Source organism: Anastrepha obliqua, chromosome 5 (genome assembly GCF_027943255.1).
Source record: "Anastrepha obliqua isolate idAnaObli1 chromosome 5, idAnaObli1_1.0, whole genome shotgun sequence".
In the NCBI taxonomy this organism is placed as follows: Eukaryota; Metazoa; Arthropoda; class Insecta; order Diptera; family Tephritidae; genus Anastrepha; species Anastrepha obliqua.
The window spans coordinates 76,471,834-76,488,802 of record NC_072896.1 but is presented as its reverse complement, the minus strand read 5'-3'; the positions used below and the strand labels follow the sequence as shown (position 1 = coordinate 76,488,802).

General features: G+C 34.4%; 1 protein-coding gene across 5 annotated transcripts in view; it reads left to right on the top strand.

Moving 5' to 3' along the window:
• LOC129249318 (slowpoke-binding protein) overlaps positions 1-16,969 on the top strand; it is a 199,131-nt gene that overhangs the window by 144,462 nt on the left and 37,700 nt on the right. For 2 of the 5 annotated variants that reach the window (XM_054889052.1, XM_054889056.1), the window contains exons 3-5: positions 10,041-10,852; positions 13,210-13,329; positions 13,704-13,871. The exons of 2 other annotated variants lie outside the window; for them this stretch is intronic. In XM_054889052.1, the coding sequence (XP_054745027.1) occupies positions 10,041-10,852; positions 13,210-13,329; positions 13,704-13,871 (1,100 nt within the window). The remainder of the gene's footprint in view (positions 1-10,040; positions 10,853-13,209; positions 13,330-13,703; positions 13,872-16,969) is intronic. One more of the 5 variants, XM_054889053.1, reaches the window with a different exon arrangement.

Below are 16,969 nucleotides of genomic sequence, written 5' to 3'. Positions count from 1 at the left end.
ATTCATTACCATTTCACACGCAGTTGACTTTCGATTTGATTTTGATGGCTCGTCGAGAAATAAATACAAATATGTACATATGAACATATGGATTCTAACACACTGACACAAAGGCAAGATATGTGAAAAAAAACTCTAGCAAAAAGTAGAAAGTAGCAATTGAAATAAAGTAACAGAAACAATAGAAAAGCATCAAAAGTATTTATCAATAAGCCGGCACACAGCCATTCAAAAAAACGCACACAAAAAGGGGCAGTAAGGCAAAAGGGCATGGGTATTTCTATTTACTTTAGAAATAACATATCTGGCAATGTAGCCTAACTTGCCGTGGGGGCGCTGCTAGACACAGAGCGCACCTGGCTGCCTTTGCTTTTTAGCTCAGTGTGTTTTTTCTTCGCATTTTTTGTTTGTACTCGTAGATTGCTTGGTTATGCATGGCAGGATGCCGCTTAAACAGATACTCGCTTTGGGAGGTGCGGGCAAACACATGCGCGTTAGCAGATTTCCTGCCAATAACAAAAATACATAAAAAATTTCCAAAAATAAAGGACAAAGTAAGGAAATGAAATGCCATTAAATTGCGCTTGAATGGTGGAAATAAATCAGTGCTAAAATAGGCATGAATGAAATGCACACACATGCTCACATTTCTGTACTTAATCTCACATTTGGGTGTAGTTTACAATAAATTTCAAATTTGAGAGAGTCTTACAGTTTTTATGCGCCTCGAATAAAACATTAAAAAATTTATTGTAAATTTATGGATAATTTACTTATTTTTTACATAAAGCATAAGCGCGAATTTCACTTTTTATAAACTTGTCATTAATTTACCACCAATCTACCTAAAACCATGACTAACAAAAACAAAGCCATTAAAAGCCGATCTACAAATAAAAGCATTTTGCTATCGTACAAACTTAGGTTTCATGCATTGGATTAAAGCCATGGAATGATTCTTGAACATAAAATAGTTTGGGATGTGTTTTTAAGAGCTTGAAAACTTAAAATAATATATATATATATATATATATAAATATATGTATATAATTGGCACGTACACCCTTTTTTGGGTGTTTGGCCGAGGTGTGCGTCTTGATGTTGTTCCACAAATGGAGGGACCTACAGTTTCAAGCCGACTTCGAATGGCATATATTTTTATGAGGAGCTTTTTCATGGCAGAAATATACTCGGAGGCTTGCCATTCACTGCCGAGGGGAGACCGTTATTAGAAATGTGTTTTTATTAATTTTGGTTTCACCGAGATTCGAACCAACGTTCTCTCTGTGAATTCCGAATGGTAATCACGCACCAACCCATTCGACTACGGCGGCCTCCAGAATAGAAATATTGTTCAGGTGAATTTCTTTTATTGTATTATAATCTGGTATAAAATTTCATGGCATCTATTTTGTGAATATGATATTCGGCGTATGTGTCCTTCGAAGCTACAAGTTACATGATCCATACGACCAGTCCAATTTTTGACTTCTTTTTCCAATAAATCTGACGTCATGACATCAATGGGGGCTTGAATATTGCAACAAACCGATTGTTAAGCGCACTGTATCGCAAGTTGCGCTGTCTTAATGGAACCAATTGTCGTCGATGTTTAGCTGATTAATTTTCAGGGAATAAAAATTCAATCAAAATGACTCGAAAGGACTCGCCATTCACCGTAATGGCAGCTGCATTCTAATTTCGAAAGAAATAAGTACCGATGATTACGCGTGTAAACCGCACGTAAAATGGACAAAGTGCTCTATGAACTTCGCGAACAGATTTATAAAGATTAGACTTCTAAAAAATTACTTTCTCACGTATCAATATCACCTAATTTCACTGAAGGTGCTGACTGGATTTGAAAAAAGTTAAGGATGGCTTGAAGAGATGTAGATATAGGATTTGGGAAGGTTTTCTGGACACCACAATGGACTTCTGAGCTCATCTGATGAACACTTTCCCTAAACTAACCTAACTTTGTTTGATGGCAGACCCGTTGGTATGTTTTCGTGCTTACTCAAAAAACAGCACAAAACAGTGCGGATATATACCTATCTTTTTCTGAATAATGAATTTACTAATATTAACAGCTTAAGTAACCAGCTAATTTTCAGAGTATTGAGGGGCTTTTTCATGGCATAAATGATAGTCACGCACCAACCTATTCGGCTACGGCGACTGAATTTTCACTAAGATTGTTTTATTATTCAGCAACAATTTATATGAATGAAATGTCTGAAGAAATTTGAAATTTCTTCTTATATTTAACACGTTTGCTACCAAAGGGATTAAAGCAGTTCACAATCACAGACCAGCGAGAAATGAATATGCTTTTGTCTAGTAATGTTGGTTTTACTTGTCACTGGGTATCTTAGAAACTCAAACTTATTACAAAAGTAATTCTCTTAATACTGTCACATATTTTTTACGCTGGTCTATGGTAAATATATTTTTGTGTAAACCAGGGTTACATTTATGTGACAGTAAAATGTAAGATTTTACACAACTCCGTTTTACTCAAAACTTACGAAATATTATGTCTAAATGGTGTTATGGCTTATTTTAGATATGATAATCTCGTAAAAATGGACGCGTAAACGTAAAATAGGTTGGCGACGTATTCTTTTTTTGATAGACACAGACACAGCATCTTAACTTTTCAGCTAATTTTTTCGGAAAATTAGGTGGTCGCTAACTGGTAAATTACTGAGCATCAATATGAAGAAGATCCAAGGCAATATCTTCACGGAATTGTAAATACGTTTTTTTCTTGTTGTTAACAAGGTTATACAACCAGCATGTTTTGATTGGACGCCCTATGCTCTACAAAGAGTTAAAGAAAAACACATATCTATGATATGGAAAAATATTTTTAGGTACCATCGGACATATTTTAACAGGGTTGAGAAGTAAGAAACCATTTGGTCGCACGTGTCAATACCTCACATATTCAAATTATAATGAATTATGGTAACTGGTTTTGACTTTTTATTTCCTCTTTTATCTGTTGTTACACCCATAGTTTCAGCCCTGTGTTTTGCACACATTACCAAAACGTCTTAAAGGTCTCGTGCCTAACACATAGATGCCTCTAGTTTTATTGCATTCACCTCTTTTTTAGTTAGTACTAACCTTAAAAAGACAGATGTTCAAGTTTCATGATATTCGATTCATTAGTTCGCGACTTTTGTTACTTTTAGAGCAATGGATCAAAAAGAACTTCGTTTTTTTAATTTTACGCTGCTTCTTGATGGAAAAAAATACCGTTCAAGCAAAGCAATGGCTTTAAAAGTGTTATAGAGACTCCGCCCCATTAGAAACAACTATAAAAGAATGGCTCGCTGACTCCAAAGGTGGTCATAGAGATACCGATGATGCACAATGCAGTGGACGTCCAAATGAGGCGGTAACACCAGAAAACATCAAAAAAATCCACAAAACCGTTTTGAATGATAGAAAAGTGAAGGTGCGTGAGTTAGCTGACATCGTAAATATATTAAAAGAAGTGTTGGCTGAATATTGAATGAGCATTTGACTATGAGAAAACTCTGTTCAAAATGGGTTCAACGTGTTGATGATGGCAAAACAATGGCAAAACTACATAAATTCAACTTCGAATTGCTCCCGTATCGAAACCACCGTATTTGCCAGATTTGGCTCCTAGCGAATACTGGCTGTTCGCAGACCAAACAAAATTTTCGCCGGTAAGAAATTTCGCTCGAATTAAGAGCGTATCGCTGAAACTGGGGCCTACTTTGAGGCAAAAGATAAATCGTTCTACATAAGTGGTACTGAAATATTAGAGCGGCTCTGGAATGCTGTTCTTGATGGAAGTTACGTAGATGAATAAAGCTAATTTTTAACAAACAAAAAACGTGTTTTCTTTGTTAGGCCCGGGACTTTTCATGTATTAATTGAATTAAGTTAAACCATTGTCATATATTTGTGAACGTGGTAATTAGTTTTAAAAGCAAACCTTTCATATTTATCGGAATCCCTTACTTAAGCAGATATCTTCTGTATTTAAATATATTACAATATATGGAAACTTATATACAAATAAAAAAAATACAATCAAGTCGAAACGTAAATTATTTTTTATCATTCATTAAGTAACACAAATCAATAAAGATTCTAAGCTGTCAGCAACGAACAAATAACAAAAACTACTAGTCTATCCGTAACACTTACCGTAATTTTTATTTTTTAATTTGCTGAATTTGGAATTGAATTGGCTGCCCTGGACTTATCTGAACTTTATGTTTTTATATGAAAAGAATTTTATGTAAATAAAAATTGTACCATTGCATGCGAGCTTGTTTTGGAAATGCTAAATTTACAAACATTAGATTTATACAGTAATTAGTTAGCACAAAATTTTAAATAATTTTCGTAAATTTGAACATAAATTAAATATTTAATTTTTTGTTACTAATATACAAATATCTTTATTTTGTTTTATTTTAACTAACAGTGATTAACATAATCTACAAACCATGCATACACAAAACAGATTTAAATCTACGTTTATTATGTGGGAAATTTAGCCTCTATGAAACCTGAAAATTTCTAAATTTCTGCATTATTATTATTTCTTACTTATTTTGATAAACTACAGGTTAAATTGCCTTACAGACTACACAAAAATGTAAAAAAAACCTAAGCCAAATTTGGCAGCTAAAATATAAGCAATCACTAAGATTACAATATTAAGGGATCCTAGTGGTCTACAGCTCGAAAATTTATTTGGTATTATGGTATTTTCAGGATTTTTTTTAAATAAAAAAATGAAAAACGATATTTAAATTTTTTAGGCTTTTTATTTACCCTCTTTTACATAGAATTGAAAAAAATAAAAACTTTAATTTTAATATTTTAAAAATGGCGCTGAAGTTGACCCTCCCGACAAATGGGACCTGAATGGTGTTGTCCCTTTTGACTCTTCTATTTAACTGAAACACAAAAACTAAAAAAAATATTAATCAATATGACTGTAGCTATGTCCCGTACTAAAACAAAAAAAAATTTACAAAATAGCGCGGTTTTGAATTTGACACTCTAAAAACCGGTTTTTTTCAGTTTTTTAATAAAAAAAAAAAAACGAAATAATTGAAATAATAATATGATCATAGTACAGGCGATAGCCAGATGATTCGGTTGAATAGTTTTTTTTTTGTTTTTTTGACAACACCAGGCCGTAAAAAGTACTTTTGCGATAATTGGGTTTAAAGTTTTGAGAGTAGCCGCGCGACGAATCTGATTCTACGTGCTGGAGGTATCCTTCCAAAAATGTTGCAGTATTTTCTTAAAAGCCCATACTTCCGAAAAAAAAATCAATTTTTTGAAAATTCTAGGTCACCTAAGCCCCTCAAGCAACTCAAAGTGCGCGAGTATGAAACGGAATAAAAATTGCTTTCCGCTCAAGTAGAACTAGACAGCCGAAGATGCTATTGAACTGAAATAAATAATAAACTGAGAATTAACGAATCTCTCTTTTCTAGAGATTCTAAATTAACTAGCCGAGAATTATAGAATGGAACAGTGGCCTAAAATAATAGGAAACACAATGCCTGCTTAAGAAAAATTTCTCAACGCTAATATTAGGTCATAAGGTCTCCCAAAAATAACAGCGTAAACTAAGTGAGATCTAACAAGAGCTGTAAACAGCAGCTATCTGTAAGATCAGAAAAGATTTTGAAATAATAAAATTAATGTGACCATTGAAGGGAAATATGGTGTCGAAAAAACTCCAAAGTCCTTAAACTCTGTGACATTTTGCAGTAAATTATTGTAGAATCGTGTAGGATGTGTTAAAAATGTGCTGAGGTCTCGAAAATGTTAAAGGAAAACATTTTTAATATGCGCGACCTCATCGATGAAAAATATTTAAGTCGAATTGACGCTTCTAAGCATCCACTGGGACCTTAACAGATGAATAAATAACAGGTTTATAATCACCGGCGAAGAGCTAGAAAATTGAGAAGGGAAAATATTTTTAATTTTTCCCCCCAAAAGGGCGTTAGTAAAATGTATTCTCAGAAAGCCATCAATTAGCACAGCAAACGAAATAGAAAATTGTTAAGGCGTTCATTGCTGATTACATCGGTAACTTTTTTTCTGTCTCAGAGCTACATTTGAAATTCTATTACACACTTAATGCTCACTCTATAAAATTAGGCACTTAAATTTATTTATATATTATATATATATATAAATAATCATGTTCCAAAAAGATATATTGCAGTACCATGTTCATACTTATGAAACCTATAAAAAACTCTTTTATTATTCGAAAATTCTTTTTCATTTATTTTGTTTTTTATTTAGTAAAAGTGTGATTCAAAAACAAAAATGGTTGATTCATTTTGCGCCACCTTGTGTTTCTCTCTTCAGCCACGAACATATGTCTCGTTTTTTCATCCAAACTAATCCTCGAGTTAGTTTTTACATTCTCTTAAGAAACAAGGTGGTGCTGATCATATATACATATGTAAGTACACACATATATGTGTATATACATATGTAGATCTTTCCTAAGTTGGAACAAAGACCCACAACAATATTCCTACATTCCGGTCAATTGTACGCCAAAGCTTTCGCTTCACTCCAGCTCAGGTTCATGGAGCGGATTTTCAGTGCTAGAAGTTAACTCTAGGTATTTGTTGGTCTACCTCGTCTACAGCTTTTGTAAGCATTGCAGCCAATGACAGTTCTTGTTAGGTCTCCACTTCCTCTGTGCACGATGTGGTCAATCCAGCTGCATTTTCTTTTTCATATCTCAAAGCGCACGGACATTTGCTTTATAAGTTCGGCCACAATATTTTCAAAATTCTCCTCAAGCAACAATTTATGAAGGTTTACATTGTTTTATTGCTAGCTGTTGAGACATTCCAAGTTTTGCATCCGTACAGCAACTTAATTAAGGAAATTAAATTAGATTAATTCAATTTTTATTCATTCTTTTAAATTGTGGATTTTGCTGACCGCACACAATCAATTAAGCTTCTTCAACTATCAAATGGAAGCTGAAAATGTATTGATTTTGCTTGTGAAAACTTGTGTTTGTGAATTTGAAGCAATGGAAAAACATTCAGTTTTAAAAATAAATATTGCATTTTACTACCATATCCCATGGGTTTTAGATTTACCCTAGCTTAGAGAGGTTATCTGTTATTTATGCGTAGGTGTGTCCATTTTTTCGATTTCCCCTGAGCTCTTTCACGCCCTCTGGCCGCTATTCAAGGAGTACAACTTTCCTACCTCCACCCACCTCCACTTTACACTCGGTTTTTTGTTTATTTTTGGTGGTAGTGGTGGTATCATTTTTAAGTTAAATTTAGTTAGTATTTTAAAACATATTTTCGTTAATTTTTTTATTATTTACCCACCGTCAATTTTACCTTCATCGGGTTTTATTGATGTACCTATAATCCTATTTTTCGTTTCCATTGCATTCCTAATTTCATGATTTTCTCATTGAGCAAACCACAGCATGATGAATCTGCCTCATTTAGACTTCAATTGCTCAAATTTCCTAATGGCGCAATTAAGTTGCATGTCTGACCATATATGTATATATATACAAGTATATACCCTTTTGAATGTTTGGCGGAGCTCCTACTCTTCTTTGTGTCGGGTGACTTGATGTTGCCTGACCATAGTAGGTGTATGAATCTGGTGAATATTTAAGTCGCATGGGGCAGTGATGATAAATACCTTTACCATTTGATTGGTGCGTATTGCACTGAGAAATGTGCATTCCCATCAGAAAAAACTACTTTATTTTGCAACTCACGATTTTCTAGACCTATTATATTCACAGCAAACCGCAGTGTAACTCGATGAATTGATTTATGGCAGTTTCAACTGGACCTAGAGCCTCGTATCAGAAATTAAAAAAAAATCCGAAAAAGTTGCATTGTATAAAAACGTATAATGTTATAACAGATTATTATTAACAGAGGTCGAAATCATTAAATACGCGACTAATTCCGTTCGAAAGGTCATACTTTCCGGTTTCATAGGTATACACTTCGAGTCGTTTAGCACAACGATGAGAGTAAGAAAACGATATGTCTTGCATATTTTAATTTATATTAATATTTATTTATTATTAATTAGAAAAGATCTTAGCCCATTTAACAAAAAATCCAAAGAGGTGTTTAGCTGCCCACTTCTGAGCCATGAAAATACACCGGAAACAACTGCAAAAACCTCAATAAATTTCCTGGATTTACTTTATATTACTTTAGTTAAGACATTTTCATTACTTTTAGCACTTCGTGAAGCTTGTTTTTTTATTTGTTGAGGTTATTGAAAGTCACACTTTCTAGATATTCTGAAATTTCTAGCTCTCAGGAATTACACTCGAATTCAAGATTGTCAGCTTACAAACTTACTAGCAGTATACTGTTTGATATTAGCCTAAACTTCCGATTCCTTTATGCGTAATAAAAAATACCCCCTTTCTACTCCTTTTGTTGGTGAACTATTTTCATTTAGAACTTACTACACTTGAGGGCATCCTAAAGGTTGTACCGCCCCAATTGGCGAAAGTCCGCTTTATTTGTGATTTGTTGAAACCGCGCATGAGTTAATTACCTATGTATGGGTACATACATAGCGACTATTCCTGAGCAGAAAATTAAAAATTGTCGAGCTCCTAGTTGGCCGCACATAATAGCCAGTTTTATTTCGGCGTCTTTCGAGATTCTACAAACAAAAATCAAAATTTGTAAACAAGTGTAATTGACCGGAGTTCTAAAAGTTTAACAAGTACCATATGCAAGCAGACAATCACTTCTCAATAAGTAAGCACTGCTGCAACTTGGTCTACTTGTCATAATTATACACCATTGATATGAAAACGTACTATATTTTTTTTAGCATTAGTTAACATGAGAGTAATCCTTTTATCAAATAACTATTTTTTTTTTTTATTTACCAGTACGCATTTTTCATATATATATATTTATATATTTTTTTTTTATTTAATTTTTTTTTGTATCAAAATTATTAGTAAAATCATCCCAATACATACGTATGTGAACTTGTCCTAATGATAAAAAACTATTTTTTTTTTGTATTTATCAACGTTAACGAATTGAAAGCAGAACAAATTGCATCAAGTTCTTGCTAACTAATTGTGAGTTTAAAAGACAATTCAATTGTTAGAAAAAGTTTATTAAAAATTTATTAAAAACTTTAACGCAAATATATGCAGCATGTGCTGCGGCTTTTCCCATACACATTTCTAACACTGTAAAAAAACAAAAGCTTTCGTAAAACCTTGAAGTAAGGAGCTGTACAGCAAATTTTCACTTTTCACCAAACACCAACACGCAGCCACTTGTACATATGTATATCTATAGCAATGGTGCAACGTTTCCTAAAGCAAAACAAAAAACAATAGCAAAACCATGTATTTAGTATCCTCTTTCAGTGCATTTAACTTCATCGAACTTATTATTATTGCGTGCCATCATTCATATTGCCTATCGTAGTAGTCGTACCCCCATCCACACCCTCTCGGTCGAGGCTATATCGAATTGCAACTGTTGCATTGTTACGTCTTTTTCACATTCCACATGCTACATGCCACACCTCATGCCACACCTCAAGTCATGTCACGTCAAACTGCGCGCTTCCCTCGTATTTCCACACCCGCTCACTCGACATTCACTCGTTCGCTCTGGCAGTGCAGCAATACTTGCAACTCGTTTTATGCGCAACGATTGTGCTTATCTGTTGTTTTTTTTGTTTTTTTTTTTTGTAATATTTCTTATTAGCCTCTGCGCAAAGTCAAATGTCAAAATGCTTTTACTGTTGTTGTTAAAGATTTTCTGCCATTTTTCACTAATACACATTTTTTAAAACGAATTTTCTTTCTCTTTCTTTTTTTCGGTTTCTTTAACGCAAATAAATCAAACAATAACAACAAACCACAACACTAAAAATGTAAAAACACAAAAAAAATAAAACTCGATATAATTTCCAAAATAAAAAATACTTTCGTCGTACTTGTAAACGCTCATCAGCCACTACAGGACATTACGAGCGATATACCGTCACTGCAGTCGACGCCAGTGCACATTGCCGACGACGTCATCATCAGCAACAGTTGCCGGCAGAACGATCAACTGCAGCTGCAAAAGCAGCCATTACTGCTGCACAGTCATACGCAGCCTCCGTCTCAGCTGTTGCTTATTGAGCAGCAAAAACAAAGGCATCAACAGCCGTGCAAAGCATCACATTACAACACTACCACAACCCCAACCACCAACACCACCACACCTACCACTCCCGCCGCACCCACACCAACCTCACAACCAGGAACTAACCCAACGAAATCCATTTTCACACCCCTATCCGACGGCCACAACCCTCTTGCCACTCCAGCCACAACCACCGCACCAGCGCCACTACCATTCCGCCAACAAAATCAAAAAGTTATCACAAGATCACAATCATCTAAAGTTATACAGGAGTTGCAGCAATTGCACAATAACAACAATAACAACCACTATCAGCATCCCCAACAACAGCAGCACTCTATCCATCAACTAAAGCAACAGCAATCGTTGCCAGCCACCCTACATCCACCGCAAGCGGTCAACGGTAGCCATCATCCACCGCCATCCAAGTCCGTGTCGATACTCGTCTACAAAACGCTGAATACGGTATTCAAGAGCAGTCGCAAGATCATAGTGCGCGTTTGTGAGGTGGCCAGTGCAAAGAAGTCATTCACAATGTTCAAATTCAATAAGGCGGCTGCGCAAAATCGCGCAGAAAATCGAGCAAACGCCTGCACCGGTCACGATCAGTTCGTGCGTCCACCAGTGCCCGAAAAGTGAGTGTGGAAGTGAACTAAAAAATGATTTAAAAGTGTTTGTTTATCATAGATGGTGGTGGGAAATTTTATGATTTGATGTGGGAAATTTAATGACTTTTAATTTGCTAAAAATGAAACAGTAAGGGGTAAGGATCACTCGAGTAATAGAGTTTAGTATTTAGTATATTTTCTAGCTAGACCTCAATGATGGCATAATATAGGAAAAATCACTCATCAAAACCTCGTTCCTCTTCTGATCTTCTTTTTCATTTCTTCTTAAGTGGTTTTGCCGATACCGAACAACTTTGTTAGTTACATTTCCCCTTTGAAAGGCAGCACTAAATATTTATATCAAGAGCAGTCAGGTCCCTCTAAACTTTCTCCTTTGATAGCGTTCGTATGCGTTTCGCTTTGGCTGTTAGCCCAAGAATGCTGAATGTAAAAATATTTGTCCAAAACTATGCATAAGTAATTCAACTCAGGCGTTGGTTTTTTAGCCATTTTCCAATATTCATAACCTTTCGAGCCTCTTCATTCCAACTCCTTACTTCGGTACCCATCGGTCAAGCGAACAGTGCAGAAGAATGGCAAATAATGCTCCCAGCAACGTCTCATATAGTGCCCTAATTCAACTGAAGGTTCTGAATATGTAGTCAAGCACAAGTTTTTATCATGGGAGAAAACTACCAAATTCTCAGAGCTTTCTGCTCTTCGTTACATTCGTTGTGCTCTACCCACCTCAATTCTCATCACCGCATTCGACCCTCAAGGGTGATGGCTGTAATAGATAGACACTCTGGCCTTGAAAGCAATCACCCTTTTGTCAAATAAACAGGTCAGAATGGAACCACGGCCACAAAAAATCGCTACTGAACCTTAGGAGGATATTGAAGGAGAAGAAACCGTAGAAGGCTTTCCACGCTCAGATTCGCCTTGCTTGGCATCTTTGAAGAGGTCTTACAAACAGGGTTGCCGAGAAGACTTAAGAGTATAAAGAATGACCTCCAGTGGTATCAACTCAGGCCTAAGTGTGTCGTATAACAGCCACTGAACCTAACTTAACCTAGCCTAAGGCGGCTGCAAAATTCCTTGTAGTCAAAAATACTCGGGATAGCCACACATAAAATGCTGCTCATCTCTTAGTGATATGGCTGACTTATTAAGCCCAAAAATAATATTTACATGTACCAGGCAGGGTCTAAGGAAGATTGGTCTTTACTTAGTATAACTTATTTACATACTCATACTTATATATAAGTACAGTGCGTTTCATAACTATAGCACAGTGACTTAATGTACAATTCTCACGATTTATTTGTCTCCTATTTTCTTTTAATAATTTTTTTATGAAAATATAGTCCAGCATAAAAGTTATATAAATTCAATTTTCAAACTTTATGAAATTTAAAAAAAATTCAACAAATTTTCATCAAAACTTCGAGACAAGGCTTTTAAAAATATTTCGTGCATGCAGTTTTATTGCCCATGGCTCAGAAATTACTTTGGCTTTCGACAATTTCTTTTCTTGCTGACATTATTGGGTATACTTTTCCAAAAAAATGTCAAGTTTGTTTTCATTTGAGCTGGTATAATAAAGAAGGCTATTATTTACCAACATAAATAGTTGCATGCTGCCAACTGCCATCTAATTAATAATTAAGTATAATATCTGTAGTGTACCCAATAGCCAACACTTCGACCTAAAAGATCTTTTGTGTCCTACTACATGTTTTAGAAGTATTTAATGATAATCCTATTGACTGGCGCTACTGCCATTAAATGTATTAAATTGTGTTTTATTTAACGTAGATTTTCCCTGCCTTAGACTGAGAATTAGTTGAAAGCCAAATTCTTTCAGTAAATTTTTTATCTCACGGACAAATTTCCAAATATTTCCAACAGGAGAATTCTTGATTTCATTCGGATCCATTTGCTCTCGATGAAAGATGTGCAGTCTTGCCTTTGCCCAGGCATTACAGTTGCATAGAATAATCTCTGTAATTTCATAATCCTCCAGACAGAATCTACACTCTTTGAGGTTTTGAGAGATGGTAGTTTAAGAAATAAATTCCTCTAAAATTCTCTACTGATTAAGTTAGAAACTTTTACAAAATATCCATCTTCTAACAGACCTTTCTAGTCTCTATACAACTCACCATTTCGAGTTTTAATGCACACAACAAAATTTCCCACCACTTTCAATTCGCAAAGTAAAAAACTACAAATTTCCATTTTTTTGCTAATATAAAAAACTAATACATCCATTTAATTTGCTTGCCCTACAACAAAACCAAAAACACGTGAATATGTGAATAATCTACTAAAAATTAAAATAACAATCTACTCATACGCGTAACACCGAAATAAAATCGCAGGAAAGTTAAGCATATAATGAAGAAATTACATAAGCAAAATGGCCTGAAACGCTCTAACTCAGCGATCGAATTTGACGTATCCGCACTGACAGCTGCCAACCGTCGGCACATCTACAGCAGGTAAGTTCTTTTAACTGAGAAATGAACAATATCTCTGCCCATAATTTATTTTTATTAGTTGTTTTTGTTCGTTTTTTCTCAAATTTTAATTTTCACACCAATTGTGCCATTTAATTTTGTTTTTTATTTCCATAAAAAAGTGTTGATTGAAAATCAATATCCACGTTTTTTATTAGTATATCCAAGCTCTTTTTTGATAACAAAAAATAACAAAAACAGAATATCCATAAATTACCTAACATTTTTTGAAATACCACAATTCGAAAGATTTCAGTTTTGAATTGATCTTCTAATTTTTGTGTGTATTTTCTTTGTTCTGTTCTTTTATCTTTCGTTTCGTTTCTTTCGATGCAAACAAAATTGTTCTCTTGCAGCAATCGATCAGCCAGTTCGGAACAAGATAATTCAGATCTATCCGAGCACTCGGAAAAATCACCATTGGTTAGCGCGAGGTTAGACAATCTAGCTAGGCTATTTTTTAGCAAATCGATGCCAGCGGAAACCGGAAGTAGAGATACCATAGATTCTGTGCTAACAACAAGGTTGCAATTTCTTTACTTTCTACCTTAAAAATATTGACTTAAGAAATCAAATTAAGTTCTTTCCAATTATTCCAATTGTAAATGCTAAGTAAATAATATTTCTCTATTCAAAGTAAAATATTTAAAATTAGTTCAAATCGTGTTGCTAAAGTATGAATTGAAGTAAAATATGTTAAATGGAACTATGTTGCCTAAATACTTGTATGTATTAAAATTTTTAAATCTTATCGCTACTAACTAAATGTTAACACAGAACGAGCGAAACGATCTTCTTTTGTTTTTGTTTTTAAATATCTTGATGTACTTATGTACGATGTTATAGATTATCTTACTTTTCTAAGTATTAAACACCTACACAGACAAAAAAAAAATAGTATTGCTTAACTTTATTTTATGAACACTTTGCACTCACCATAAACTATTTAGTAGCGCTGTATTTTATGGACGTCTGTATTTTTATGTATGTGTGAGTTTATATAAATATATATGCATTTAGATGGCACTGGCATGTTTTGAAATTACGCTTTCAATGTCCTTTCGCACAAACGCTTTTCATATCTTATCATTTATTACATCTATGTACATAAATACATATATGAATACTTATGTATACGTGCTCGATGGGTGCTGGGACAGTTGAACATAAAAAATAATCAGAAAATGAGTGGCATTTCAAAATTTAATAACCTGAAATCTTACATCACTCCAGCATTTTTCATGTGAAAAAAATGGTTTAGGTAAGTAATTAAGCTACCGGAATCTGCTAAAGTATCTAAAAAAAAATTTTAAATTGGGTCAGAAACTTAAGTGAAATTAACAGTGTAAATGCTTGAAAATTTATTCTCAAACTATGGGGCCTTAGTTTTATTTCTGTTCTAAATACCCAAAAATATATTTTTAGAGAATTTTTTCTTGGGCGTACACTCGCCGTCAGTCAACTTTTGTCCGCCCAAGTGAGTGCCTCCACGTAGAGAGCGTAGCTTCTTGTGATACATAAGATTTGGTATAGAAAAAAATGTACGCTCAAGAGAAGTATCCGGCTAGTAGAAGGGTCCGTTAGGAGAGGTTACACTGTAATTCTAAACACCCAATGCAAAATTAGTTACTTCGTTCATTAGAATTACTTTTACTTCAATTTACTTCGATCGATGTGTGAGGCACACCCTGTATACTACTTAGTTCTGCGATAAGCTCTGTTACAAGTTAAATCCGTTATAGGTATAAAACTATAATGCTTTTTTTATTTACTTATGTAAATATTAAAAAAGTTTTTTTGATTTTCATTCGAAATGATCACATTTTGCTTTTAAACAAGCCTTCAAACTATTAGGACTGTTTCCATTTATATTGAAGTCACTGCTAGATCCAAAGATTGTTTGAGACTCTCCAAATTTCTGTGAGGCCATGCGACAGCCCATGTTCTCTAATTCTGACCACAAACTGTAGTCCAATGGATTTAGATCTGCGGATATGAACCCAGGAATATTGTTTTTTAACCACTGCTGGGTGGTTTTGGCCTTAAAGACTGGAGCGGAATCTTGTTGGAAGATCTGACACTCTCCATTGAAGAGATTACTGCTCAACTGCTTCACCAAGTCTTCTAAGACATCTTCCTGGTACACTTTTGCCACGGCCTTAACCCATTTTTCGCAGAAATGAAGAGATATAACGCCTTTACAAGAACCTCCCCACCACACCATTACGTAGGCTGCATGGTGGCGACGCTGAACCTTTGGAACAACTTTTTTTGCGTTTTTAGAAGTTTTAGCATAGATTCTGTTGTTTTGCTTATTAAAAACTTCTTCAACAATGAAGATTTTCTCATCTTTAAAAATAATATTTTCACGCGGTCAAGTGCCACCGAAAAAGCTAGAGTTCGAAATCTCGTTCGTGTTCGTGAAGTGATCGCACTAACTTATTCTGTTTTTCAAAAATTCCTCCATTAATGCCCCAAAATTATACCCTAGCCTTATTTAAAAATAATATATTTCGAACTAGTTTTTAACCACTCTGAATGCCTCCCAAAATTTAAAAAAAAAAAATTAAATAAAAAAAACATGCTTACCTCATTTTTTTTTTGAGTCGTCCTAATACAGTTTGTGTAAACTGTAAAAAATCGTATTGCAGAAAATTGTATTTAAATTTTATCTGCGAGTCAACCATAGTCCGAGTATTATCATATTGCTTTGTAGAATGCAGTATGTCTAATGATAGCGTGACCGGCAAAATTCAAACTTAGAGTTCCGTTATAAAACAAATTTAAATGCTGCTAAATCTGAGTAATCATTTCGCATATTGCGCAATTTGTTAGCTTTGCGAGAAAATTAGAAAACTACGTTGTTTTTACCAAATGAGTTCCGAGTATAAAAAACGATTTGAAGCAGTGTTCCTATTTTCACACGCTAAAGGACCAAAAATGACATGTGCATCAGCAACAAAATATTTGAAGAAGTCTCAGACGCTCATAAACAACTTCACCCGATAAAAAATACCTCTCCAAAGCAAGATCAGAAGATTATTTATTTTTTTTTGTTACCGAATTTACCGTTGCGTGAAGCTGAAGCAGTTTTCGGGTTAATGTATCCCAAAACATGATTCGACGACGTTTACGAGCAAAATACCTGAAATTCCGGAGCAAATCCAAAAAACTGCGTTTGCATGAGTTAAAGCAAATACACAGTGGAATTGGGTAAACGTAATATTCACGAGTGAACCCTTCTCTTTTGCGAACAGTTGTGTGCGTCGGTTCTTCGAAATAACAGAGCCTTTAAATTGATTCTTTAAGCGGTGATATAAATTTATTGCACACAAATCCTGTCGAATTGCTACGCTATTGGAAAGTTAATTTCTTTATTTGTAAGTAGATCTCTCCATCGGCAATCGGCTTTTAAAAAAAACTAATCAATATTTTTTCAAACTTTTTTTTATTTTGAAGATTGAACACTGTCATTTATGCATGAAAAATAATATCGTTCAAATGACTGCCACGACGGGCTTTACAGTAGGCCATTCGATCAACCCAATTTTTAAGCACATTTTCGATTGTTTGGGCTCCAATTTCATGAATGGTAACTTCGATTTCGTGTTTTAAAGCATCA